The sequence below is a fragment of the Sciurus carolinensis genome, chromosome 2 (assembly GCF_902686445.1).
Source record: "Sciurus carolinensis chromosome 2, mSciCar1.2, whole genome shotgun sequence".
Lineage (NCBI taxonomy): Eukaryota > Metazoa > Chordata > Mammalia > Rodentia > Sciuridae > Sciurus > Sciurus carolinensis.
In genome coordinates, this window is record NC_062214.1 from 163,345,268 (window position 1) to 163,372,406 (window position 27,139).

General features: G+C 36.7%; 1 protein-coding gene across 4 annotated transcripts in view; it reads left to right on the forward strand.

Moving 5' to 3' along the window:
* Syne2 (spectrin repeat containing nuclear envelope protein 2) overlaps nt 1-27,139 on the forward strand; it is a 319,905-nt gene that overhangs the window by 97,287 nt on the left and 195,479 nt on the right. For all 4 annotated transcript variants that reach the window (XM_047541762.1, XM_047541761.1, XM_047541763.1 and 1 more), the window contains exons 9-22: nt 815-915; nt 3,145-3,246; nt 5,645-5,782; nt 12,030-12,194; nt 12,948-13,060; nt 13,833-13,995; nt 15,594-15,672; nt 15,923-16,107; nt 17,465-17,629; nt 19,000-19,149; nt 20,681-20,854; nt 23,242-23,400; nt 23,699-23,872; nt 26,835-26,969. In XM_047541762.1, the coding sequence (XP_047397718.1) occupies nt 815-915; nt 3,145-3,246; nt 5,645-5,782; nt 12,030-12,194; nt 12,948-13,060; nt 13,833-13,995; nt 15,594-15,672; nt 15,923-16,107; nt 17,465-17,629; nt 19,000-19,149; nt 20,681-20,854; nt 23,242-23,400; nt 23,699-23,872; nt 26,835-26,969 (2,003 nt within the window). The remainder of the gene's footprint in view (nt 1-814; nt 916-3,144; nt 3,247-5,644; nt 5,783-12,029; nt 12,195-12,947; nt 13,061-13,832; nt 13,996-15,593; nt 15,673-15,922; nt 16,108-17,464; nt 17,630-18,999; nt 19,150-20,680; nt 20,855-23,241; nt 23,401-23,698; nt 23,873-26,834; nt 26,970-27,139) is intronic.

Genomic DNA, 27,139 nt, shown 5'->3' on the forward strand with positions numbered 1-27,139 from the left:
TTTGTGATTTATTTTTAAAAATATTTTTAGTTGTAGATGGACATAATGCCTTTATTTTGTTTATTTGGTTTTATGTGGTGCTGGGGATCAAACCCAGTGCCTCCCTATGCTAGGCAAGAACTCTACTACTGAGCTAAACCCTAGCCCCTTTCTTTCTGATTTTATGATTTACTTGATTTACATGACTGGAGAAATCCTGCACTTAAACAATTTAAAAGCTTTTAAACTCTGTGTGAAGTCCATGGTTTTCAAACTTATTTTGCTAGGGACATCTTTAATGCAATACAAAGCCTGGTCCACAGAAGGCTCTCAGCAAATTTGTTTCAAGAATGAGTGAATAAACTCTGTGAATGTTGTGAACAAGTCTTTTATATAATGTATACTTTTGGAAATATTTTACTGCACAATTGCCTAGACCAACGTGTCAGGAGTCAATTCTAGTTGCTCTCTGTTCCTGTACTGCTGGGGAATTTCTGCACCATATCTCTAGAAAGGGGAGTGCTTCAATTTTCTTCTCTCTACCTTCCTGACTCCTTAGGGCCTCACACATACAGCACCCACAGAGACACTTTATAACAAGGAAACTGAGGTTATGTACATACTCATGCCAGGATTGTGCAGATGTGGCCTTAGATGGAAACCCTCTGCCCAGTGTTGGAGCAAGGGTGAGTGGGGAGAGATTGCACGGCTACTCAGCTACTTTGGTTCAAGAGCCTATGAACCCGATGGCATAGGCTATAGAATAACTTGCTCTTGAGTCTTAATTATAGCAAATTGTATCTCCAGCTAATTGGTAGTGTGGTCTATCTTGCAGACGTGGATGTTGTTAACCCTGATGAGAAGTCAATCATGACCTATGTGGCACAGTTTCTACAATATTCCAATGATGCTTCTGGCGCTGGAGATAGGACTCAGGTATGTCTTTATCAGTATAAATGCATTATAAATGAAGTCATTTTTGATGGATACTACTAATGGTTCAATTTAAAACACTGGGCTATGATTTTCATAAAGAACTTAATTATATAGAACAGTGTTTTTTGTTTTGTTTTGTTTTGTTTTGTTTTGTTTTTACCAGGGATTGAACCCAGGGCACTCAACCACGGAGTCACATCTCTAGCCCTTTAATTTAAAACATTTTTTTTCATTTTGAGACAGGGTCTCACTAAGTTGCTGAGGCTGACATTCAACTTGCAATCCTCCTGCCTCAGCCTGCCAAGCTGCTGGGATTAACAGGCATGCCCCTACTGTGCCTGGCTTAGATCAGTCAGTTTTGACAGATGCATATACCCTTATAAACCGTACTCCAATTGTTATGTTCCATTGTGCCTTTTGTCTCTTTTACTAGTCCCAGGCAGCCAATGTTCTAATTTCTTTCACTGTAGTTTTTCCTACCCATTTTTTTTCTAAGTTAAAAGTGATAATTTCTTAAGCTTTACTGAATTATCTAAAATGAATTTTAGCTGGCCATGGTGGTACATGCCTGTAATTCCAGGGACTTGAGATGCTGAGACAGGAGGATCTCAAGTTCGAGGCCAACCTCAGCAATTTAGTGAGGCCTTAAACAACTTAACGAGACCTTGTTTCAAAATAAAAAATAAAAAAGGCTGGGGATGTGGCTCAGTGGTTAAGTGCCCCTGGGTTAGTCCCTGGTACCAAAAATAAATAAATAAATAAATAAACAAATAAATAAAATGAACTTTAGATAAATATTATATGGGTCAAATTAAATGATGCTAACCTTTAAACAATTTGAGAGTTAACAAATTTTTGTGTATTATAATTTTTATTTGCTTTATTGATATATAATTCATACACCAGAAAATACAACTGAAGTGTAGCGTACGATTGTTTTTAGTCTATTTACATGATTGTGCACCCATTATCATCATCTAATTTTAGCACATTTTCATTTTGCCTGTTTTAGCTTCGTGTAAATGAAATTGTGTCATTTGTTTAACTGGAAACATCATGTTCTACCTTTGATCCTTGTTTGTTGAGATATTCTTGAATTACTAGGAAATTACCATTTGATTATTCAATATTTCCCTTTGACTCTCCATCTGTTACGCAGAGTATGGGTAGAAATTTCATAAAAATTATTGACCTGAAAAAAAAGCCCTTATTCTGATTCTAGGAAGATACAAAAGTGCTGGGAAGTTAGTGAAATGTTTATGAACATTATTTTCAAATTTATTTTGAAGTACTTTCTTAGATGTGTTTACATGCATTTTATTTGACGAACAGGGCCTCTGTTTTTCCAGCTGTGATATTTGAGGCAAGAAGCCAGATTGTTGCTGACTCTGGAAGGGAGACTCAAGCTGAGGCTAGGCTTATGATTCAGTTCCCTTGTTTCTGACCTGCTGAGGAGCTACTCTTTCCTAATTAATTTTTATATTAGAAAATAAAATGAAAAATTCAACTGTCCATGAAATCGAATACAAAAAAAAAATTAGAAACACTCTTGCTTACTAGAAAAAACTCAAATGAAGTTTTAAAAAAAGATTAGAAATAAGGTATATCTTCTGCTTTATCCTCTAACATTGAAGTCTGCTTCCATATGTAAGTAATTCTGCTTCCATATGTAAGCAGACTACCACCTAAGCAAGAATTGAATCTAGAAAAGAATGATTTTTGCTCACTTCCATGTGATAGCATAATCAAAACCTTTAATAGTATTATTTTAGAACCTTTAAAATGTTTGTTCAAGGTATTTTTGATGTCAGTGTTTTTCTCAGAGAGTGAACATCTCTTGAATTCTTCCCTATTTAGATTGTTTGAAAAGCACTCTTCTAAAATGCCTAGTATAAAGCAGTGATTTAGGATAAGGTTCTCAGGAATTGAAGAATAATGGAAATGGATAGGCCAAAAACAGAGGGGCATTGCTTGCTTGCTTTATTTTTTTTTCTTTTTAAATTAAAAAAAAAAAGTTCACTGTGATGTTTAGATGTTAGTTTCAATCTATTTTAAAATTTAAGGTGTTATATGAATAAACAAAATTACTTTTAGGCACAGTGAGTCATTGGAGTATAATGATGACATTATTTCACTGATGTTTCAAGTTGTTAATTTTACTGTTAAAAAAAAGTCATCAAGTCTATTTAAGGTAGAGTTCAAATGTGTATGTGTGTGTGTGAATTACAGAGCAAGGTAAAAGATGCTATGACCTGGCTAACTGTGCAAGAGAAAAAGCTCCAGGAGGCGCTGAAGGAGTCAGAAGGCAAGACCTACTTTAAAAAGTATCATGTAAGTGTGACTTTAAATGCTTATTTGCAGCTTATTTGCAGTTTACTGTTTTAGGGAAGAATAGTTTGTACTTTTTTAGAAAACTCTGAGTTATTTAAATATTAGGTCAACTCCAGGTTTTAGGGCTGAACAATAAAATAGTGCTTCTGAAACTAATGTGCATTTGAATCACTGTGTAACCTTGTTAAAATCCATTTTCAGATTTAATGGTTCTGGGCAGGGAGTCTGAATTTCCAGCAAGGTCCCTGCAGCTGTTGATACCACTGGTATTTGGAGTACTTTGTGCAGCAAGCTTCTATAGCATGGGCTGGCAAACTATGGCCCATGAACCTTGACATCTGTTTTTATAAGTAAAATGATATTGGAGCATAGCCATGCCCATTGTCTGTAGGTATTTTCACACTACACTTGAGTTGAGTAGCTGCAAAAGAGACCACATGGCCATAAGGCCATCTTAACTGTCTTGCTCCTTGCAGTGAAAGTTCTCCAATCCCTGGTTTATAGCAGAACATGCTTTTTTATTATGAATATTGAATGAAAGGAAAAATTGGGAAATAAGCAATGGGGTATCCCAGAATTACAGTACAGGGCCTCAAACCAAGGAATTCTTTAGGAAATAATGACAACTGTTATTATTATTATTATGATTTATTTTTGGTGCTCAGGATTGAATCTAGGGCCTTGTGCCTGTTGCAGTGCTCTACCACTGGGCTGCATCCCCTGCCCTAATGATAACTTCCATCGTCACCATATATTGAACATTTGCTGTATACCAGGCACCTTGCTGATAAGTATTGTACAGGTTAAGACATCTTGCTGAATTTGGTATTCTTTCAATTTGACAGATGAAGACAATAAGGTTGGGAGAGAGATAAATGACTTACCTAAGGTTACATAGCTACTAAAGGGTGGGGTGGGATTTGATTAGAGTGTAGCTTTAAAGTCCTTGCTCTTTTTGTAAACTGTTGCTATTCCAGGGTAAGTGACTATTCACTGTAGAATTCGAAGGAGCTGAAGTGAAGGTGTCTTAGTCCTCTTACCTTAGAGTCCCTTTTCTATGCGATTCTGTGTTTCCTACCCTCTCTCTGTTCTGGAGTACCTGGAATACTATCCATGTGCGCTCACAGCCATTAGCACTTGAGGCCTCCCTGCTCTGTGAGGAGAGGGAGATGGATGAATCCAACCTTTCCAAAGCCGACTTGTGGGCCATACCATCCATTTCATTTGGAGCCATTGGGGAAGGAAGAGACAAGACTTTCTCTTCTTGTTTTGGTTGGAACAGTATAGAACTCCTGTGCTTTTTAGCTCTGGTCTGAGTTTCTTCTTGTTTACCAGATGGTCAATGTTCACTGGAAGTGTATTGTTCAGGCACACATCTTTGATTTAGGAATGTATAATAGATTCATGTTTCCTAAATAAAAGAGCTTATGAAGTTACTAATTATCAGAAAGAAGTTAAATAAATTAACTATCCTTTGGTTCATGTTTTTTTTTTTTTTTTTTTTTTTTTTTTTTTTTAGGTAGGGTTGACCTCCTGGACTCAAACAGTCCTCCATCCCAGCCTCAGGGCTTTAAGGATATGCCACCAGGCCCATCTCATATAAAATTTAATTAGAAATCACCAGTAATTATATAAATAATATTTAAGGGATTGATAACTCTTTTTTTTTTTTTTTTTCCCCCAAGAACTGGGACTTAAACATAGGAATACTCTACCACTGAACTATACCCCTGGCCCTCTTTTTTTTTTTTTTTTTTTGAGACTGGGTCTCATTAATTTCCCCATGTGGGCCTCGAACTTGGGGTCCTCTTGCACTAGCCTCCTGAGTCACTGGGATTACACAGGTGTGCCATGTGTCTGACAGAATTGATGACTCTTAAACACTGACATTTCACACAAATGAGAACCAAGCAAAGCTTCGTTAATTAAATTTGGGGTGGTAGGGAGAAAGTGTCTTTTGATCTGTACAAAACGAATTTGGAAGAATTGGCTCATAAACACTTTGAAAATTGTTTATGCATGCCAGCTGCTGTGATATAATTCTCACGGGTACTTGTCCTTATTCTGTGGTGAACCCGTATTTGGGAGGACAAACCAATCCACATTTTGCATGTGGCATCATGATGACCGCTAGAGCTGGGTGCTCTGTTCCGGTAGGCATCTAACATCGCCCACCCAGGTCTCAAGCCAAGACTCACGTCCTTTCGCTGGTACCCAAATTATCAGGATGCACTGAAGAAAGAAATCGTACCAGAGAGAGGGTACTGGGATCAGGGATTTTACCTTTATCTAAGTCAAAATTTAAATATAACCTTTAGGTGTGGACCTTAAAAGAGCAGATTACATTTTATAAATGGAATTAAATGTTTCACCCTTTAAAATATTCTTCTAATTGTAGAGCCTGATGTCCTTTATGGAGTTATTCGATGAAGAAAAAGTACCCTTCCTGGAAGTCCTGTCTCTAAAAAGGGATCTGCAGGAGCTGACTGAAGATGAATTACAGTTGAGAGAAGCCTGGGATGGCCTCAGCCACAAGGTTACTGTGTTATGTTGGCTTGAAGAACATTTTCATGGGGCATCTTTGTTTTCTTGGATGAAGACTTTACTGTAGGTTTTCATGAAGAATTCTATAAAATACAGGATAGATGCTGCATCAGAATACGGGATAGTATTATATTTTTTCCATAGTGTCATTTGGAGAGTAGTTGAATTTAAGTAAGAATTTGTGGCATTGTGCGTCAGTGCAGACTTATCCAGTGTTATATTTTCCAGCTATTCTTGGTTTCCATGGTAGATTATGCCTATTTTGCCACAGTAGGTGATTTGGTTGACCTGCAGCTTCTTCTCCACCATCATGTGTCAATATCAATAGATGCTTGAAAGGATTAGGGACAAACCCAGAAAGAATGTGTAAGGATGGATATGTGTGTGTTAAGTCTAAATCTATCTGTATGGTTTTCATCTTGTAAATTATTAAGGCTTGATTTCTTTCTTTTTTCTTTATTTTTATATATTTATTTTTACTGTAAACAAATGGGATACATGTTGGTTCTCTGTTTGTACATGGAGTAAAGGCATACCATTTGTGTAATCATACATTTACATAGGGTAAGGTTGTTTGATTCATTCTGTTATGTTTTCCCCCTACCCTCTTACCCCTCTATACAGCCCCTCCTTCCTCCATTCGTGCCCCGCCCCCATTATGTGTCATCATCTACTTATCAGCGAGATCATTCTTCCTTTGGTTTTTTGAGATTGACTTATCTCACTTAGCATGATATTCTCCATTTTCATCCATTTACCTGCAAATGCCATAATTTTATTATTCTTTATGGCTGAGTAATATTCCATTGTGTATATATATATACCACAGTTTCTTTATCCATTCATCAATTGAAGGGCATCTAGGTTGGTTCCACAATCTGGCTATTGTGAAGGCTTGATTTCTGACCCTACTTATGGTGTATGTGCATTTGAAAAGAATGTGTATTCTGCAATTATTACCTATTAGTCTGTAAATATCAATGAAGACAAGGTGGGTTACTAGCGTTGTTCAGACTGGAATTTGTCCAGTTCTGTCAACTGCCAGGAGGTCTTAAAATTTGTAGAAACCTCTTTTTAATCCTGTCAAATTTTGTTTCATGCATTTTAAAATTTTGTTAGGAATATACACATTTATGATTGTTGTGTCTTCCTAGCGAATTGATGCTTTTACCATTATGAAATACCCGTTTATCTTTAGTAATGCTATCTTTTTTAAAAAGTGTTTACCTATTCTGATATGAATGGAGTCCTTCTAGTCTTCTGATGCCAACTGTTTATATGGCTCATCTCTTTCCTTCGTCTACTTTTAACCCCTTTGAGTTTTTGTATTCACAGGGCATCTCTTAAAGATTGCACAGGATTGGATCTCACTTTCTTATCCACTCTGAAAATCTGCCTTTTAATAGAAGGGCTTAGTCCATTTACACTTAATGTAAAGGTTGATATGGTTCAAAATAGGTACACCATTTTGCTTTCTGTTTTGTTTATTCCCTGTTTGTTTGTATCTCCAATTTCTTCCTTCTTGTCTTTTTTTGAATTGTTAGGGCTGTTGTTGTAGAGTTCCATTTTAATTTGCCCATGGTTTTTTCATTCTGCCTCTTTCCATTGTGTGTTTAGGGGTTGTTCTAGGGATTACATTAGACAGCCACACTTTTTGTGGTTGGCTCATAGTTGTACAACTCCTTAGTTATTGTACAACTTCGTTTAATACGTGAAATTCTTACCATCAAACTGATTCATTTACCTCCCATTCTTTATCCTATAGTTAGTTGTTCTATATACAAATGCATTTGTGACATGCATATCATATATGTGGCATAAACATATATTTTAAAGCACCCAGTGTCATGATATAATTTCCTTCCCTCGAATAACCATATATTTTAAAGAATATTATTTTAAGAGGAATTAATCTTTCATATTTGTCTTGATATTTACCATTTCTAATTCCTCCTATGGATTTTGGTCTCCATTGAGGCCAGTTTCCTCATGCCTAAAACCTCCTTTAACTCTCTTTCTTTCTTTCCTTCTTTCCTTCTTTCTTTCTTATAAACAAATATTTAAACAAATGGGGTATTATTGTAAACAAATGGGGTACAACTTGTTTCTCTGGTTGTACATGAAGTAGAGGCATACCATTTGTGTAATCATACATTTACATAGGGTAATGATGTTTGATTCATTCTGTTATTTTTCTTCCCCCTCACCCCTCCCACCCTTCTTTTCCCTCTGTAAAGTCCCTCCATCCTCCATTCTTGCCTCCCTCCCACCCCACATTATGTATCATCATCCGCTTATCAATGAGATCATTCGTCCTTTGGTTTTTGGGGATTGGCTTATCTCACTTAACATGATATTCTCCAACTTCATCCATTTGCCTGCAAATGCCATAATTTTATTCTTCTTTATGGCTTAGTAATATTCCATTGTATATATATACACACCACAGTTTCTTTATTCATTCATCAATTGAAGGGAACCAACCTAGATGCCCTTCAACCTCCTTTAACTTAATCTTAGAGTATAATGACAAATTTGCATAGTTTTCTTTGATCTCTAAATGTCTTTATTTCACCTTCATTTTCAACAAGCAACTTTATTGAAGTGTAATTTACATATCATAAAATCCACTTATTTTAAATTGATAATGAAATAATTTTTAATGTATTTACAGAAAGACTATATGGCCTACAAAGTCAAAACTTATTACTCTGGTCTTGAACAGAAGATGTGTGCTGATTTCTGCTTAGTGGTCAGAAGGGTTGGCCTGTTTTCTGAATATATTTTCCACACCATTTGTTGAGTTAAATAGTTGTCTCCTGGCTTAAAAGAGCCATCCTTTCTGAGGACCTAATTTTGAGAAAAGTGTGCACCTCGGGAATCCTCCAATCAGGGGGCAAGCTCATTGTACCATCTGTACCTGATGATCTCAGCTTTAGATCTGACTCTTGTAAAGGGACAAGAGCTATCTGTGACAGGTCCTTAATAAAGTCAATGAAGAAGAGAGTGTCTGTACAGTTCAGCCTGTTCCAGGACACAGAGACCTGGCCTAAGTTCCCAGAATATGATTTGGAAAAAATATCTGAAATAATGAGCAAAATCACAAAAAAAGAATTATTTTACAAGATTGAGTGCTACAAATTGATAGTATCTGAGAATTCTATTCTTATTCAAGTAGACTGCAGTTCATTTTCTCACTGTGGCAAAATGAGACATGCTGATTTTGAAGTCATCAAGTGTATAAAACTCAGTATCATCCAGTTTTTGGTTTAGTAGTTTGAGAACAGGGTTATCTTAAAGCATTCTAGTAATGGTTTCATTTTAAGCCTGCTATAGAAAAAGAAATCATTTTATTTTTGACCTGATAAGATCTTATGTAAATTTTCAACCCAATTCAAAAGTACTTGTCTGAGAAAGTAAGTGTGGAACCTGTTTTCTATGTTAAGTGAGAAAGGAAAGGAATGAAAGGTAAACATTGTCTCTGTTTTTCTTCTTTTGACTACTATATAAATATTTTGAGTGTGACCCTGAGTAAAGAGCACAGGTTTGGTTTCATTTAAAAAAATTTATATATATATATATATATATATATATATATATATGCATATGCATATATACATATATGCATATGTGCGTATATACATATATATGCAGCTTTCTTTTAGTTATGCAAAGAATTATAGTTAAATTGGATCTATCCTTCTTAGCCTCTAACTCAAAGATTTATCAGTTTTCTAGTTTGTTCTTTGTTTCTTGGAAAATGCACAAATAATTAGATATAATTGAAACATGCTGGGACTAGGCATGTAGCTCAGTGGTAGAGCCTTTGCTTAGCATGCATGAGGCCCTGGTTTCATCCCTAGCACTGAAAAAAGAAAAGCGGGTTTGTTTATATTAAAATTTTGATTCTTGGTTTCCAACTGGAAACTTAATGGCATATACGTAATGGTTTAAATTTGTAGAATTGCCTTTGCTACTTGCTTTTTGAGAAAATAAACTTGTCAGGCAAAAATCAAAAGGCAAAGTGAAAAATCCTGTAAAATTTAGTGCTTACATTATTTGCTGCCTTAGTAGAAACCAAAAGCGTGTCTTTTTATTTTTGAATGAATTAATAATGAAGTGAATACCATGTAATATGCAGGTTTTGCCTACTTTCCCCGCTAAGTAAAAACACCTTACCTCTAAGAATAGTCTTGATTCATTCAGTAGAACTAGAGCACAGAAAGAGAAAGTGCAGACTTAACACACTTGCATCAGAGGAGGTTACTTTGAGTGAATCAAATTTTGATTTGTGCTTGATCTTCAGAGTGGTGTCTTTGGGAGGAGAATACCACTAAAAGCAGTACATGAGTAATATGGATAAAAAGCCACAGTTAGGAAAGGAGATGTCCTTGGAGATGGATTTTTTGTTTAGTTTTTTTATGTGGTGCTGGGGATTGAACCCAGCGTCTCATGCATGCTAGGCAAGGGCTTTATCATTGAGCCACAACCCCAGCCTGTATTTTTTTTTTAGACTAGTTTTTAAATTTGTCAATGGACATTTATTTTATTTATTTATGCATATATACATGTATATAAATGTGTACACACTCATAAATATATGTATATATATATATATATATATATATATATATATATGCTTGTATATATATTGAATTGAACCCAGTGCCTCACACATAGGTAAGTGCTGTAGCACTGAGTTACAACCCCAGCCCAGGAGATGGATTTTTATTGTGCTCAAGAATTCCCGTGATCATGGGCTGGAGTGTAGCTCAGTGGTGGAGTGCTTGTCTATCATGAACAAGGCTATGGGTTTGATTCTCAGTACTACAAAAAACAAGAAAAAAAAGAATTCCATTCATCAGTCTAGTATTCTTGCACATCCGCCCCCAGTGCCTCTTGCTGGCTGGCTCCTTCACATCACCTGCCACTCTTCATTGTAACCACGGTACCTATCTGCCTCCCACGATAGCTGATTGAGTCAAGAGCTGTGGCTTTCATTTTCATTTCAATTGGCCCCGATGTGCTGCAGGGGGTTGTGTTGAACTCCATTCTTCCATTCATACCTGGTGCCTGGGTCTGGGCAAGCCCTGCTCTTGTTTTTGTGTTTTATTATGTGTTTATTTACTTTTATACCCACACTTTCTTTTCCATTCCTAGTTCTCTATAAGTCATCATTTTGAAGTGTTTAGTGTGTATCATTTTACTTTAGATGTTTTTGCAAAATACATACTGATTTTATGTGAACATGTACTTTTAATGTGTGTAAACTCAGGCTGTACATGATTTCTTTTATTTCTAAGTACAGTGTATTTAAGGTACCTCCAGGTCACCAAGTGGGCACCTGATTTGCTCCTAACTGCTGCCCAGCACTTCATGGGACATGGCCACCACATGTCCCCTCTTCATTCTAGAAGCCTTCTTTAGTTTTATAGTCCACTCTTTGCTGATGGGTTGCTTGTCTATATTTGCTGATAGGTGAATAAGTGACCGTGTGAGTGAGTGAGTTTTGACAGTAGTTAGAAGGGAAGAAAACCCAGGCAAAAGGGGAAGAGAAAGCCACTGCTTTGCATGTTTAGAGAAACACTGTCAGGGTTTGTGTGACTCATGTGTGCGTGTTGGGAGTGGCGGGGAGCTGAGGAAGGAAGAGGTGTGCCTGAACTGTGGAGGGTGTGGCGACGGGCAGATATCAGGAGATACGGTAGAGATTTCTAGTGTGAACATGTGGCTGGAGCCAGGGAGAAAAATAATCTATAAATCTATGGAAAGTGTGCTTGTAATGTAAGAGAACACAAGGCCGCACAGCATTTCAAATGGTAGTCCTTGATTTTGACCATCCCTTCTTAGAGGAGGGCTTTTAGCATTTCAGAATTCCCCCATATAATTTAATATAGATTTACCCAAACCTTCCTCTTTCTTGTGTCTTCTTTTCCTACAGCTTTTTTTTTTTTTTTTTTTGGTGGTACTGGGGATCGAACTCAGGGCCTTGTGCTTGCGAGGCAAGCACTCTACCAGCTGAGCTATCTCCCCAGCCCATTCCTACAGCTTTTGAACAAATCATATTCCTGATCCGCAAGTATCTAAATGGTGTTTAGGACTAAGAAGTTTACCCATTGTCTTGACTAACGGATGACATTTATCAGTCTTGGCTTTGGGAGGCACTTCGAAGAATCAAACATACTCTGTGTGAAGAAATGTGTTGGAAAGTTCCGCTGAAGGACATCTTCCTTTCTTTTCAGATTAATGCATGGAGAACAAACCTGAGCGATGCCCTGCCCGGGCCCCTCTGTGAAACTGAAGCCTGGCTTCGGGAGGTGCAGAAGCTCATGGAGGAGGAGTTACCGACCTCCCAGAATTACTCGGAAGCCATGACTCAGACAGAAGAGAAAATGACGTTATTCAAGGTTGGAAAAGCAAAAGAGATGCAGAAAAATCAGTACTGTGTTAGGTTCTGCTCTTGAAAGAATTTGTCCTAGAAAGAAGAGAAGCAAATGCAGTGGGTAATTGAGCCCAGTGTCGTGGTTCCCTGGGATTTGAGGGATTCAGAAGGTGCTTTCATGTTCATGACCTTTGTGCTTGTTCAATAAGAATGCAGTACAAGAAGTTCTTTATTTAAAAAAAGAAAATTTTGTAGTTGCAGATGGACAGAATGCCTTTATTTTGTTTGTTTAGTTTTGTGTGATGCTAAGGATGGAACCCAGTGCCTCACATGTGCTAGGCAAGTGCTCTGCCACTGAACGCCAGCCCCAGCCCACTATAAGAGGTTCTAAAGCAACTGTAAGGTTCCAGAGAAAGGCTGGGGACAGAGGAAGACTGGTTTAAAACGAGGAGGATTAGGTTCCCACTGAAATGGCATGAAATTTGATATGTAAGATTTATAATAGCATTTGAGCCCCCAAAGGAATGGAAAATACACCAGAAAAGGAAAAAAAAAAAAAAAAAAGATAATGGTTTTACCAAAGAAATGGCAGCCTGCTTGTTTTGTAAAATGTTTCATATTTACAACTTTTGTGTTAAAATATTTACTCATAAAATCTTGGTTAAAAAGAAAGGGGCTTTATGACCTTTTTGAAAAAAGATATATTAGTGAGATGAACATACCAATTTGCAGGGTTTGGCAGTAAGTCTAGTTTATGTCACACTAAATTTCTTTTCAGAGTTTGATGGAGAGATCTGACTACCATTCAAGTACTCTCATGGCTTTTGAAAATAGAGATGAAGAACATTCACCATTGGTGCCTCCTAACACCTTGGAGGAGATGAAGAGACGGTTTGTAGCACTACCTTGCTTAACCGCTGGTACTGTTCACGAGGGAGCAGTAGCTTGGTGCCATGGGACCACAGACACATAGATTTTTTAAGTGTTCTCTTTAAATCTTGATAACAGTGCCTTCAATTTTTTTGTAATAGTAACATTGTAACATGCCAATGTCCTTTTTATTGAATGGTACAATACTCTGGTGTAAGCTCTGTTTTTTTGAGCTTGTTTTCTGGTTTGTAAATACAGGATAATGACAGTTACCCTGACCATGTCTCAGAAGGGTACGAATCAAAGGAGGAAGTACAGGAAAGCACTTTATAAACTGGACAACACTGTCGATACAGAGATTGTTTAATGGGTGGTTGTCTACATTGTCTTCTCTTTTCTCATTATTCATAAGCAACTTATTAGAATGAGGGTGATCGCCTTGGTAATGAAAACTTTTAACGTGTCAACTTTTAAAATTGTAGTTGTATTAAATTATACAGAAGTTTTCAAATTTAGTAAGGTATTTTGTAGATCAGCATTTCATTACAGGATTTCTCAATGGGGAATAATTTCTCCAGAAAATGTTCTGTTAGGTGTTTTTACCTCAGAAAGGGTTGTTTCATATCTTCCTATAATATTTATTTTACATTAAAAAAAAAAACAACTTTAGAATACATGTGAGTTCCATGTATTTATTAAAGAAGGTTAAAGCCCTAATGTTTTTTAAAATGCCAAACAGGTTTCTCACATTTTGTCAATTATATTAAGTTCTAAAATGTGCAATGTTTTTCAGGGTGAACAACATTTTAGGGAAGAATTTCATTCTACTTCTAGAATTTCATTACTACAAGTGCTCAGTTCTTGCATTGCTAGATGAAGCGAAATCAAAATTGGATGTTTGGAACAAAAAATTTGGGAAGAAAGAATCTGTGGAATTATTGCTGGAAGACTGGCATGTAAGCTGCTTTACTCTGTCTTGGGCCACTATCGTCCCCCCCCCCCCCCCCCCCGTCGTGGTCGTGGTGTTCCCCCCCCCCCCCCCCCCCCCCCCCCCCCGCCTGGGTGCTGAGTTAGCGTTTTTCCTTGGCTTAATTTCCTGTTAACTCTAATGATTCGGGACAGGTTCTGTGGTTGCTCGTGTTAGCTTCAACATTGCCTGAAGAGAAGAATTGCAGGCATGCGGGGAGGACAGGAAACAGAAAACAACATCATTTACAAGATTGAGTTAACCAGGACAATTAACCTACCAGGTTTCAGTGGTTATTTTCCACTCAAAACTCCTTCATTCATTGACTCAGAATTTTGTTTCATATTTTTTCTTCCCTGATTCACAATTTCATTCAACAAGTAAATTTTTCTTAAAATATTTAGTCTTAGCTTTTCAAGTTCTAATAGTAGAAAAAGAAATACCTTTTCAGTTTTGTCTTGAGATACTTTTCTTATGACTTTAGCTCTTCCAATTTATAGCAGAAAATGTTTCAAGTGATTTAAACATTAGTATGTTCACAAAGCATCACAGAACTGTCACCTCTACAGTTGGTTCTTATCCTTCTGTTTCCATTTTTGAACATGAGTCTGGGGGGAAAAAATCCAAGATTATAAATTTCAATGCAAAAATTGAAAAACCTGATGAGAAATTGATTTATAATTTATAATGGAAATACTTTGTTCCCAAACAAAAAGCATCATTCTAAACTACAGTAGATTTTTTTAAAACTATTTTTTAGTTGTAGATGGGGACAGATACCTTTATTTTATTTATTTATTTTTATGAGGTGCTGAGGATTGAACCCAGTGCCTCACACATGCTAGGTGAGCACTCTGCCACTGGGCTACAACCCCAGCCCTAGACTAGATTTTTTTTTTTTTTTTTTTTTTTTTTTTTGTTGGTGCCCGGAATCGAACCCAGGGCCTTGTGCATGCAAAGCAAGCACTCTACCAACTGAGTTACATCCCCAACCCCTTAGATTTTTAATATTTTAATTTTTAGTCTTCTTCAAATTTTCATTTTTCTATTTAAGTAGTACCTCACTGGCACATAATAAGTTTACAAAAAATACTCAGTATTTTTCCAAGGCAGAATTTAGTTAATGGCCATTTCTCAAATGTTTCTTGTGTGATGGATGAGAATATACGTGTAACAAAATCTAATATATCTAATAAAAACTTACTCAACATTAACAAAACATATGAAATAAGAGCAACTGATGCAATTATGCAATATTAATAAAATATAATAAGTATGAGATTTTGAAATTGCTATAAATTTAATTAACTTCCCTTTTCCCACAGGAGGAAAACCATTGTAGAACATATCACCCCACTTAAGATAAATGTCCTTAGGGGTCATAGTGTCATACTTACTGGTCACACTTTGGTTTCTAGATCTCACCTGTTCTTCTTCATGACCTACCCTTCATCTTCCACTGGAATATGTAGTAGTAAAGTACTATAGAAATTTTAACAACTGTATGCTCCATCAACATCCTATATGTCATTATTGATTTCTTGGAAAATATTTAAAAGTGAAAACTGTCAATATTTTTTTCCCCAGAAATTTATTGAAGAAAAAGAGTTCCTAGCGCAACTTGATACTCCTTTTCAAAAATGTGAAGAAATTTATAAAAATTTAGGTAAAGTAGTTCAGTTACTTTTTGATGAAATGACCATCACTTAAAAATGACATTTCATACTTGCTGTCTTTATTCTTTAATGCTTTGGAAATTAGTTTTACATGCATGATTTCTTTAGAAAATTCTTGCGTTCACTTTTAATGTTGTTGGAGAACAATACTCTCAATTGACATGTAAATAGTTTTCTGAAGAGTGTTATTAAGAAAATGCTGTTTTCTAAGATTACTTTCTTGTTTTGGTGTTATTGCAGCTGGAGAGCATGAGAATATTAAAGAACAATATATGGTGATGGAAAATAATATTTCTATGTACAGAAAAAATGTGTATAATGTGAAGTCCACTCTGGAAAAAGTCCTGGCCTGTTGGGTTACTTATGAGGAAAACCTTCGCTTACTGAAGGCTGGTTTTGAGGAGACAAAGAAACAAGTTAAAGAGGTATTTGCAGTCTAACGACACCTTCTTAACTTTACTTTTTAAGTTTTGCTTAGTGACTCCTGTTTTTAATCCAACCGTGAAAATCCAGAGAAAAGTAAACATCTCTTCTTCATCTTTTGGAAAATTCTCTAAGGTCTTGGAAAGAGTTTAGATTATTCCTAATATAATGATCCAAAGGATGCTTTATCCACATTATAGGTTTTACACACACATGCACACAAATGCACAGCTTTATTAGGGTATAATTTATATACATGGTATACTTTTGGGAGACATTACTGAGCTTTTGTGTAAGGAAATAAAATGCTTGTGGTACCAGATGGCTTATAGACACATTTCAAATAAACTGTTGTTTTTAAAAGTTACACTTTTCGATCTGGTTGAAACCTTTCCCTCTAAAACCTTCCTAGGTTTCTAGGGGAGAAAACTCTAAATACCTTAGATTGATGTGGAGAGGGGTGGAAGAAATGTGAATGTAATTCATTATTGCTTTCATTCACTAGTCATGTGATGACTTGTTTGTATGACTGTCTGAGGAAGTTTTTCTTTCTTTAATTTGTGCTACTTTGTTGCCAGTGGAACTGGATAGCCATGCAGATTAAACATTTCCCAAGTGGAAACTGAAATTACTTAATGGGATATAAGTTACTTGTTTAGAAGTAAAATTTGTTAGGTGTACGGGTGCGGAAAAAGGGGAGCATGGGGATTTGTGAGCCGCTACTCCCCGTCACCCACATTGGTACTAGAAGTTCATATCTTTGGCTTCTAACAGTTCTTCTGTCTTTAAAGGTCCTCTTTTAAACTGTACATAACCCTGAGAAAAATAGCATCCATGAGCCTGAAATTCCCAAACTCTTCCGAGATGCCCCGGGATGCTAAAGAAATCTTGTAGGATACTTTACATTGTGAGGGAGATAACAGCAGCATCTATCTCTTGGACACCATGCTACTTCTAAGTAGTTGAAGCTGACAACATAAAAATGGGAACTATTAGATAATTCTTTGGCCTAGAGAGTTCATGAAAAAAAATCACTCAAACATAAAGGGCTTCATTCCTTGAACATGTTTAGTTACCTCGGCTGTAAGCTCATCAACCACTTAGAAAATTAGAGCATATACTTCTTTAAGCTCCAGGACCAGGAGTTAAAACAGGTGCGTGGTACCTGCCAAATAGCAATTAGAGAGGAAGAGCTGGAGCTAAAGGACTGGGTGAATTCCCTGTGGGGAGAGTCCTGGTCTCTGCACAGTCCTTAGACTCACTTTTGCTTCAAATTAGCCTTGGCGAAGATTTATTATAGATTACAGAAAGACAAGCATGGTACCATTGGATGTTTATGTGGCTTATATGTTATTGTAGGTTCCCTTTGAGACACTTGCCGAGTGGAATGCAGAACACACCACTGTAAACGAAGTGGGAAGTTTCTTAATTCAAGTCAGCAATGTTGAAGTTGGATCATCTATATCTAAAGAACTAAGAAGGCTGAATAAAAGATGGAGAAAACTTATTACAAAAACTCCACCTGTAAGTTCTTTCCTTTTTGGCAACCTTTTTATCGAGATATAATTCACATATCATACAATTCACTCATTTAAAACGTGTCATGCTGTATGGGTCGGAATGTTCACAGGGCTGTAAACAGCAGACACCACCGTGATCCGTTTCATAAAGAAGCCCCGCACCTACTAGCAGTCACTCCACATTGCCTGCGAAAACCTCCAAGCCCTTCTTCTCTGTAGACTTATCTGTTGTGGACGTTTCACATAAATGGAATCATATGGTGTGTGGTCTCTTGTGACAGACTTATGTCTTGGCATGGTGTTTTCAGGGGTCATCACTTTATAGCATGATATATCTGTATGCACTTCATTTCTTTTTACTGGTGAATACTAGTCTGTTACGTGGGTACGCCACATTTTATTTATGCACTCATCAGTTGATGCACATTTGGAGTCTTCCACTTTGTGAGCTGTTATATATAGCGTAGCTGTGAACATTTACACAGGCTTGGACATCTGTTTTCATTTCTCTTGGGTGGATACCTGAGAGAACTTTTAACTCTTTACCCCTTTCTAAGATATAGCTTTCTAGTTGAAATTCATTTACCATTAAAGAATAGCATAAGCATTATGTCACATGCTAGATTTCAAGTTCCTTGAAAACATACTCTGGGCTTTTGTTATATTTGACACAGTGCTTCAGTGCTTCATAAAAGCAGATTTACAATAAACTTCCTTTTTTTTTTTTTTTTTTTTTGGTATTGGGGATTGAACCCAGGGTCACTTGACCACTGAGCCACATCTCCAGCCCTTTTTAAAATATATAGAGACAGGGTCTTGCTCAGTTGCTTAGGGCTTCACTAAGTTGCTAGGGCTGGCTTTGAACTTGTGATCCTCCTACCTCACTTCCTGAGCCACTGGGATTACAGGTTTGTGCCACCATGCCCAGCTACAATAACTGTTGTTTGTTTTGTTTTGTTTTGTTTTTTTGTAAGGGGGAATTGGGGATTGGAACTCAGGGGCACTCAACCACTGAGCCACATCCCCGGCCCTATTTTGTATTTATTTTAGAGACAGGGTCTCACTGAGTTGCTTAGCTCCTCACTTTTGTTGAGGCTACCTTTAAACTCTCGATCCTCCTGCCTCAGCTTTCTGAACTGCTCATATTACAGGTATGTGCCACCATGCCCAGCTATAATAAATTATTCTTTTCCTTATTTTTAACTATTTGAGACTTAGATGTTTTTTGAGACATTTTCATTTCATAACATTGTTGCTGGTTGATGAATCCTAAAGATATATTTGAATATATTATACCCATCTATTATTTAGAGTATTTATCTGCATACAAATAGAAATATGTGCATTAAATTTCACGAAATTAATTTTTTACAGGAAATGAAATTGCCGCTTACAAAAAAACAGGATCAGCCTATTCTTGACAATTCTGGAAATACTGTATTATCTAAAGAAGAAAAATCAACCGCTGATTTTTCAATGGATATATCAGTAGAACTTCCTGAAAATCATAATCAGAATATAAAGGTAACATGGTTATACTTTGTATATTTCATTTTGTGGATAGGAATAGTTTAACTTTGCTGTTTTTCTTTTAATAAAAATCATATTATGAAAACTGGTAAATGTATGGATTATTAGATAATCGTTCCCACATGATCATTTTCTAGAAAAATGGGTAGGTGGGTATCTGTCATGAAGCAGTTGCTGGCATACAAGGGCTGCAGGTCTCTCATTCCACGTGGTGTTTCACAGTCAGGCAGAAGTAGACTTTGCTTCCAAATGGTATAAAACTGAGTTGGAAATTTCCTTAGAAATTACTCTGACTGGTACTCAGAATGGTTTAACTCCAAGGTAGCCCCTGGTCTCGTTGTAACCTTATTTCCTTTCTGTAAAATGAGGGAGAATGTAATTGATCTTCCTTGTTTTGTGTATGATTTGTAGGACTATAGTTTAGAGGTGAGAATATGGAAAAGGAACAAGTAAATATATTAAAAATCATGCACATGTAAGATATAATACCTGTAGTTTCAGAAATGTGCCTCCTGAGGAAGAACTTTATACAGCTTTATCTAAGAATTTCAGTTGGCTTTGGCCAGTTGCCATGGTGGATCACTGGGGTTTCCAACCCCCCTGGGCTCAACCCCTGGCTCCCCCGAAAAAGAAAAGAAAGAAAGAAAGAAAAAAAAGAATGCCTGATCAAGCTTATCATGTGAAAAATCCTGAGTTTGATTCTCACTCAGCACTGTAAAAAAATAAATCAATAAAATCAATAAATAAAACAAAAAAAGAATGTCTAATGAGAAGAAATCTGAAAAGATCTTATTTTGAGCAATATGCTTTAAAATACAATAGTTTTCTGAGCATTTAAAATGTAATCTGATTAAAATTCACTTTGCATTGAATTTGCTTTGTAAAACTATAACATCAACCTATAGTATGCTGAGAGAATATAAATAGGAAAAGATTTAATTGTTAAAAATTTGATTCTGAGTCTGGCATTTTACAATTACTGTTCATAATAGCTATGTTTAATTAAATTGTATACAAGTTTTAGAAACGTGTTTTTGAAGCCTAATTTTAGAAACTTGAATATACCTGTAAAATGGAGATAATGCTATCTAAAAGGAACAATATTATAATTACAATAATATCAGTGAATAAGCCTTTAATTTATAAAGTGATATCCCCTATCATAAAGTGCTATTATCATTGTCCAAACCAGTCCTTATATCATTAAAATACAGTGTGATATTACATAATAAGTGACATTTCAGTCACTGACAGACCAAATACATGACAGTGACCATACTCCGAGACCTAGGTATATAGTAGGCTTACCACTTAAGTTTGTGTAAGTGTGTACACTCTATGATGTTCACACAATGACAACATCTTCTACTGTTGCGTTTCCCAGCATGTATCCCTGTTGTTAAGTGACCCATGACTACGTGTTGAAATAGAACTCTTCTGGAAAGGGGTGTAACTCTTAAGTGGCAAGTGGTTTTATAATGCATTTATAATGACATTTTCTCAGTGATAACTTTGAATATTGTAGGATGTGGAAAAACATGAAAAAGAACATGAAGAATCCACAGGACAACTGAAAGTGTCTGAAGAGGTTGAAAAACTCATTGGACAAGTGGAGATGTGGGAGGCAGAAACCAAGTCCATTTTGGAACTTGTGAAACATCAAGATGATGTGGACAGCACCATAGAAAAATCTTTACAGGTATGAGTGTAAAAGTATTAAGAGGGTGTTTTCAGTGGTTGGAGACTTACATGGACTTACATTTTATGGGAAATGAGAAGTTTGAAAGTAAATAATAATGAGCCTACAGTTTTATTTTTCTTTATCGGGAGTTTAAACAATGCATGGATTTTAATCCCTGGATCATCTGCTCCGACTTTGCTTGAAATATCTATGAGTGTTGGTTCTTGGACTAGTTTTTCCAGGTATGAAATGGGATGAAAATATTCTTTTGCATCAGGTGTGGTGGTGCATGCCTGTAATCTCAGTCCCTCAGGAGGCTGAGGCAGGAGAATCTCGAGTTCTAAGCCAGCCTCAGCAACTTAGCGAGACCCTAAGCAACTTAAGGAGACGCTGTCTCAAAACTAAAATTTTTTTTTTAAAGAGGGCTGGGGATGCGCTTCAGTGGGTAAGCACCCCTGGGTTCAATCCCTGGTGTGTGTGTCTATAAAAATAATATTACATATATATTACATTATAATACGTATATATATTATTTTGCATCAGAGGACAGTGAGGAGATGAGTGGGTTCATTCTTATGTACAGCTCAGTGCAGCAGGAATGTCAGGGTTATATACTCAGTTCTCCACTGAACAAGCCACTTTCCCTTCCTTACTTGGTACAGAAAGTGTGACTGATGGTAGAACTCCTGGTTCTCAAGCATTTGAGTCATTGAAAAGCAATGAGGCGAGTGTGTGTTTCAATATTACTTAGTTCTCCTGGGAAAGAAGTTAGAATTGAGGTTTGCTGAGTTCCAGCTCAGCTATAAAACTCACGGAGCATGTCACAAATTGGGATGAGATAGGTGGTTCCCGGAGTAAAAGAGCATTTCCATTATTTTCTAAATCTACATTTCTGAAAGATGTATATTTCAACATTTTGTCTTTCTTTGTTTATGAGAGTGATACCTTTTGTTGCTTTGAAAGTACTACATATTTATAAAAAATAAAAATTAAAAGAACTCATTTCAGCTGGCCATGGTGGCCCATGCCTATAATCCCAATGACTTGGGAGGCTGAGGTAGGAGGATTTCAAGTTGAAGGCCAGCCTCAGCAATTTATTGAGACCATATCTCAAAATAAAAAATAAAAAGGGCTGAGGATGTGGCTCATTGGTAAAGCTCCCCTGTGTTCAATCCCCAGTAGCAAACCAAAACCAAAACCAAAACAAAACAAAAACAAAATCCTCAAACCAAAAAACTTATTTCATCTGCCTGTGCTTTTTTGATTTTATTTTTTATTCTTATTTATTTAGTCTGTCTGGAATTTATTCAAGTGAAAGGAAAAAGGTAGAAATTAAATATTTAAAATAATATTTTAAAGATATTCTGTTAAATAAAATATTTAAAATAAATTTAAATTCTATTTTAAATATTAGTTTTTAAATTATTTTAAAAATATTTTCAAAACACTAACAATGATCCCTCTTATAAACAGTGAAGATATAATTACACTGAAATATACTTATGAATAAAGAATTAAGTAAATCTCTATGGAATCAAAATATTTGATCAAAATATATTCTAAAGTAAGAAATGAACTTGCTGAACAGAGTGGATAATGGGATTTTATTTGTGTTTTTATTTTAAACTCTTTTCTTTTTAATTGTGGTGCTGGGGAGCAAACCCAGGGCTTCACGCCTACTAGGCCAGTGTTCTACCACTGAGCCACATTCCCAGCTCTATTTGTGTTTTTAAAACAGAGTTGTGTTTTTATACTTTATGATATTATATTCATAGAAAAATATAGGATTTAAAAATAACTGTTTTGTCTTGATCCTGCATCATGCCTAACTCCTAGTGTAATTTCTGGGACATAGTGCACATAAGAGAGATAAATAAAAATATGAATATCGGAATGATTGATTAAATGACAGCTCAGGGAGGGGATAGAGTGAAAGGAACTTTTCTTGATCCTGTTCTGTCTGCTATCGTAAGATCAATAAGATCAGCATTTACATAGTTGATATTATGCAACATAATTTCTATTTTATCATACCCATATCACCCTTGAGTCAGAATTGAAATTTTAAAATTTTGTTAACTTGAGAGCTGAAAAGTGGTTTCTGATTATTTTATTTTATTTTATTTTATTTTTTATTTATTTATTTATTTATTGTGGTACTGGGGATCGAACTCAGGGCCTTGTGCTTGCGAGGCAAGCACTCTACCAGCTGAGCTATATCCCCAGCCCTATTTTATTTTATTTTTTTATGTAAGATTTAATTATCTTTCATTGTATTTACCTAATTGGTGATTCTGCAGTTTCTCTGTTCTTTTATACATTTTACAGTTTCCAGATGTGATTGTTAAGGTTAATATGTAACATGCAATCTGAAGGTTTAATCTTTCTTCAATTTCTTTTAATAGCATCTTATTGCCAAAGGCTCTATGTATGAAGAGCTTCTGGCCAGAACTGAAGATACTTTACAAATGGATGTTCAAAATATTTCAAGCCAGGAGTCCCTCCAACACGTTCTCATAACTGGGCTTCAGGCAAAGATTCAAGAAGCAAATGAGAAAGTCCAGGTCTCTCTTTAATATTCCTTAATTTGTGAATTTATTCTTTTAAACCAGGTGGTCAGTGGGTAAGGACAAGTGGGGCTGGCTCTGAACTTTGTAAATGTTTTGTAAAATATCACTTTTGCATTTTATTTTATTTCTTTATAATTTAAAGCATACTACGAAGCAGAAATACAAAAAAAATAGGTATCCCTACATCTAGTGGGAAAAATATAAATTACTACTCAAAGAAAATATTTATTAACTTATGAATTCACCAAGTTGGGCCAAGTGTTAATTGGAGAATTTTTTTTTCCCCCTACAGATCACTGTGGTAAAACTAATTGCAGTGTTGAAGAACTCAACGGATATTTCTCAAGAATTGGATGTCAAGCAGAAGGTGAAAGAGTCCCAGATGGAACTGGACTCTTACATTATGAGAGCTGAACAGTTACTTGGGCAAAGACAGAGCCCCTGTGGACTCATTTCAAAATATAAGGTAGGAATCTTCTCAACCATCACTAGTAGGATATGTCATTAGATCATTAGCTACTTACCTCCTTTGAAGTCAAGAGATTCCCTTGCCTGTAAAAAATAAAGCTACAACAATTTAACAAATTTCCCAGTATTACACATTGTTCCCCTGAGGCTAATAAAAATAAGCATTCAAATGAAGAATATTTTAATTCAAATTTTCTCAATGGGTCCCTGAATATACTGGGTGATCTAGTGCAAAGAGCCCAGCTGCCTGATGTTGAGCAAGACTATAATTTCGGTTTTTTGGTTTTGTTTTGTTTTTTTAAATTCATAAAATGAGCATAATAATTTTAGCCCTAGACTCACTGGGGACGCTTTTAACGAAAATGTCATGTAACTATTTTGCACAGTTAAAATTCTGTGAATGTGAAAGAGTACTCATATTATTAAAGGGTTTTGTTAGCAGTTATTCATGGACACAAACTTACCTATAAGTTAAAGACCCCATAATACTGCTTTTTCCAGTTTGATCCTCCCACCCCTGTCCCTGCATCAGGTTTAGCAGGCAGTAGTGACATCTAAAGATGTAACCATATTGGAAACTTGCTCTTAATGCTGTGGGAGGTGTTTGTGGGGTGTAAGGGAAAACATGGCTGGCCCTACCTTTGGAAACACTGGGGAGGTGGGGGTATACATGGTCTTTTGCTCATTGATTATTCAGCATTGAACACACTTATTGAATACTTAAAATTGGATCCTGGCCTTGTGGGGGAAGAGGAAGATACAGTGAGGCAGTAACGCAGTCCTACTGCTCTCATTCTTTATTGGAAAAGGTGCCCTAACAGGAGCCTTTCTTCATTCTCAATCTGGCCTTCATCTCTCTTCTGGGTCTTAACCTTATTTTGACCTCCTGTATTGCTCACCATAGTGGACTCTGCTCTCAGACTGTTTTCTCCACAACTTTAACAGCCCTCACTGGCTTGATCTTGTGCTCTGTGCTCTTGGCCAGCCACCAGGCAACCACCTGCTGTCTTTTCCCCTACTTTTACTCCCACATTGCTGGGAGTGCTGAAGTCAGTGGTTTTAGAAATCATTCCTGGGGTTCCCCTGTCCACTGAAACTGCAGATGGGCTGACTCCTGCGGGCGCTGGTCCTGGGGCCTTCTGCCTGCCTTCCGCCGGCCAGCACACTGTTAAGAGGGGAGCCTGAAGATTTCTTTCCCTCTTCCCAAGTGGGAGGGCAGATATGGTCTACCAAGCAAAGGAAGGAGAAAAAAAGTTTCCTGTGCCCCTTCTCTACCAGGAAGAAGAGTGGGAAGTGTCAGTTCTTGTACCATTGTCCTCTGCCTGACCATCTTCCTTTCAGAATTTGAGCCCAGGGATTTTCCTCTGGCATTTAGTAAAGTGGACACCTGTTCTTACCAGAAACAACATCTGTCCTTTGCCAGTAAATGGGTGGAACTGGAGACTAGCATGCTAAGTGAAATAAGCCAGTCCCCCAGAACCAGAGGAAGAATGTTCTCTTTGATATATGGATGCTAACACACAATAAGGCAGGGGATTGATGGTGAAAATAGAAGGTCATTGGATTAGACAAAGGGGAATGAAGGGAAGGGAGGGGGAAGGGAATAGGAAAGACAGTGGAATGAATCGGACATAACTTTCCTATGTTCACATATGAATACATGACCAGTGAGACTCTACATCATGTACAACCACAAGAATGGGAAGTTATACTCCATGTATGTGTAATATGTCAAAATACACTCTACTGTCATGTATAACTAAAAAGAACAAATTTCTTAAAAAGCTTATGTATTTATGTGCCAAGAAAGATCTAGTTTCAGGAATATGTATCCACAAGATATATTATATATTGTTTGACACTAAAATATAGGAGGAAGAATAAACGTTCACTTAAAAAAATCTGTCCTATGCCAGATATTGCCCTGAGACCCCTGGGACTCTGTGGATGCCCCTGGCAGTGAGCTGAGGTCTGTGCCAGCATTTAGAAGTTAGGGTGCTTCCCAGGACCTAAATCTAGTAATGCTCAAAGAAGCCTTGGAGAAAGGTCCTGGAGTCTGTGTTGTGCCATGTCTACAGTAGGCTTTTAATTAAGTGTAGTGAGTGAATAAACAAATTCGCACCCTGCCTAATCACCTTGTACTCCAGAATTTCTACCAACTTCTCTCCCCTGTGGGTTTTCTGCCCTAGTCACAGGTCTCAACCCATTTTTTGTTCTATTATCCATCAGTTCTGCAGGCCAGACTTCTGCTTTCATAGGGTGTCAGGATAGGAGCAGGTACAGTTCAGGAAAGGCTGTCCCCGTCCTTGCTGACTGTCACTCCTTCCCTGGGGCAGGACTGTCCGTATGATTGGACTTGGGCAAAACTTTGACCTGATGGTAAAAGAGTAATTCTGCTTCTTGTAGCATGACAATACTTATGCTCAATATTAAACTTTTGCCATATAAATCCTACTATAAATTTTGTCTTCCTGTAATGTTAATAGATACTGTTATATTCTTCATCCTGTTTTACTTATGAAGTAAGGTTGTCCACTCAATATGTTAAAACTTTAGAGAAAACAATGCCATTGCCTCATTATTTTGTCCAATAAGCCTTTGAGTTATTTTTCCAAAGGAGTAGCAGAATTTATTCGGAATATCATGAAGGTATCAAGTGTGGAACTGCATTTGCATAATAAATATTTTGTAATTCTTTTCACAAAGATTCAAGAAATGCAAAAGTCTGGGTTTCAAACATCTAACTACACTTGAACGTTAATCATTTTTAGTTCTTTTCAAGAGAATTCAAGAGATACCAAAGGGTATCTACCTTAATTTACAAAGAGACGTCTCCTATAAATCTTTAGATAGTCATCAGAGTCCCTTCTGGTTCTATCGGTTAAAAACCTACCAAAATTGCTTCAGAGTAATGAGTATAATGAGGCTTACATGTATCTTGTTTGCACTTTCTTTTTTAGGAAGCACTGAAAATTTTTAATACTAATAGTCTGGTTAAGTATTTGAAAGCTGTGGAAGAACTGAAGCCTAATGTTCCTGAGGATGTAAAGCTGTCTCTGGAAGAGAAGAGGAGAGGTGCTTGTGCCAAGTGGGAGGTGAGGGTCTGGTCTGGTTCTGGACCTGTTGGTCATTGGTCATTCTGGGGGTCCCCTATCTACTGAATATTGCCAACAGTGGACTCCTGCAGGTGCTGGTCCTGGGCTGTGCCTCAGCTGCCTTCCATCTGCCTTCAGCCAGTGACCACACTGTTAAGAGATTGGAGAGC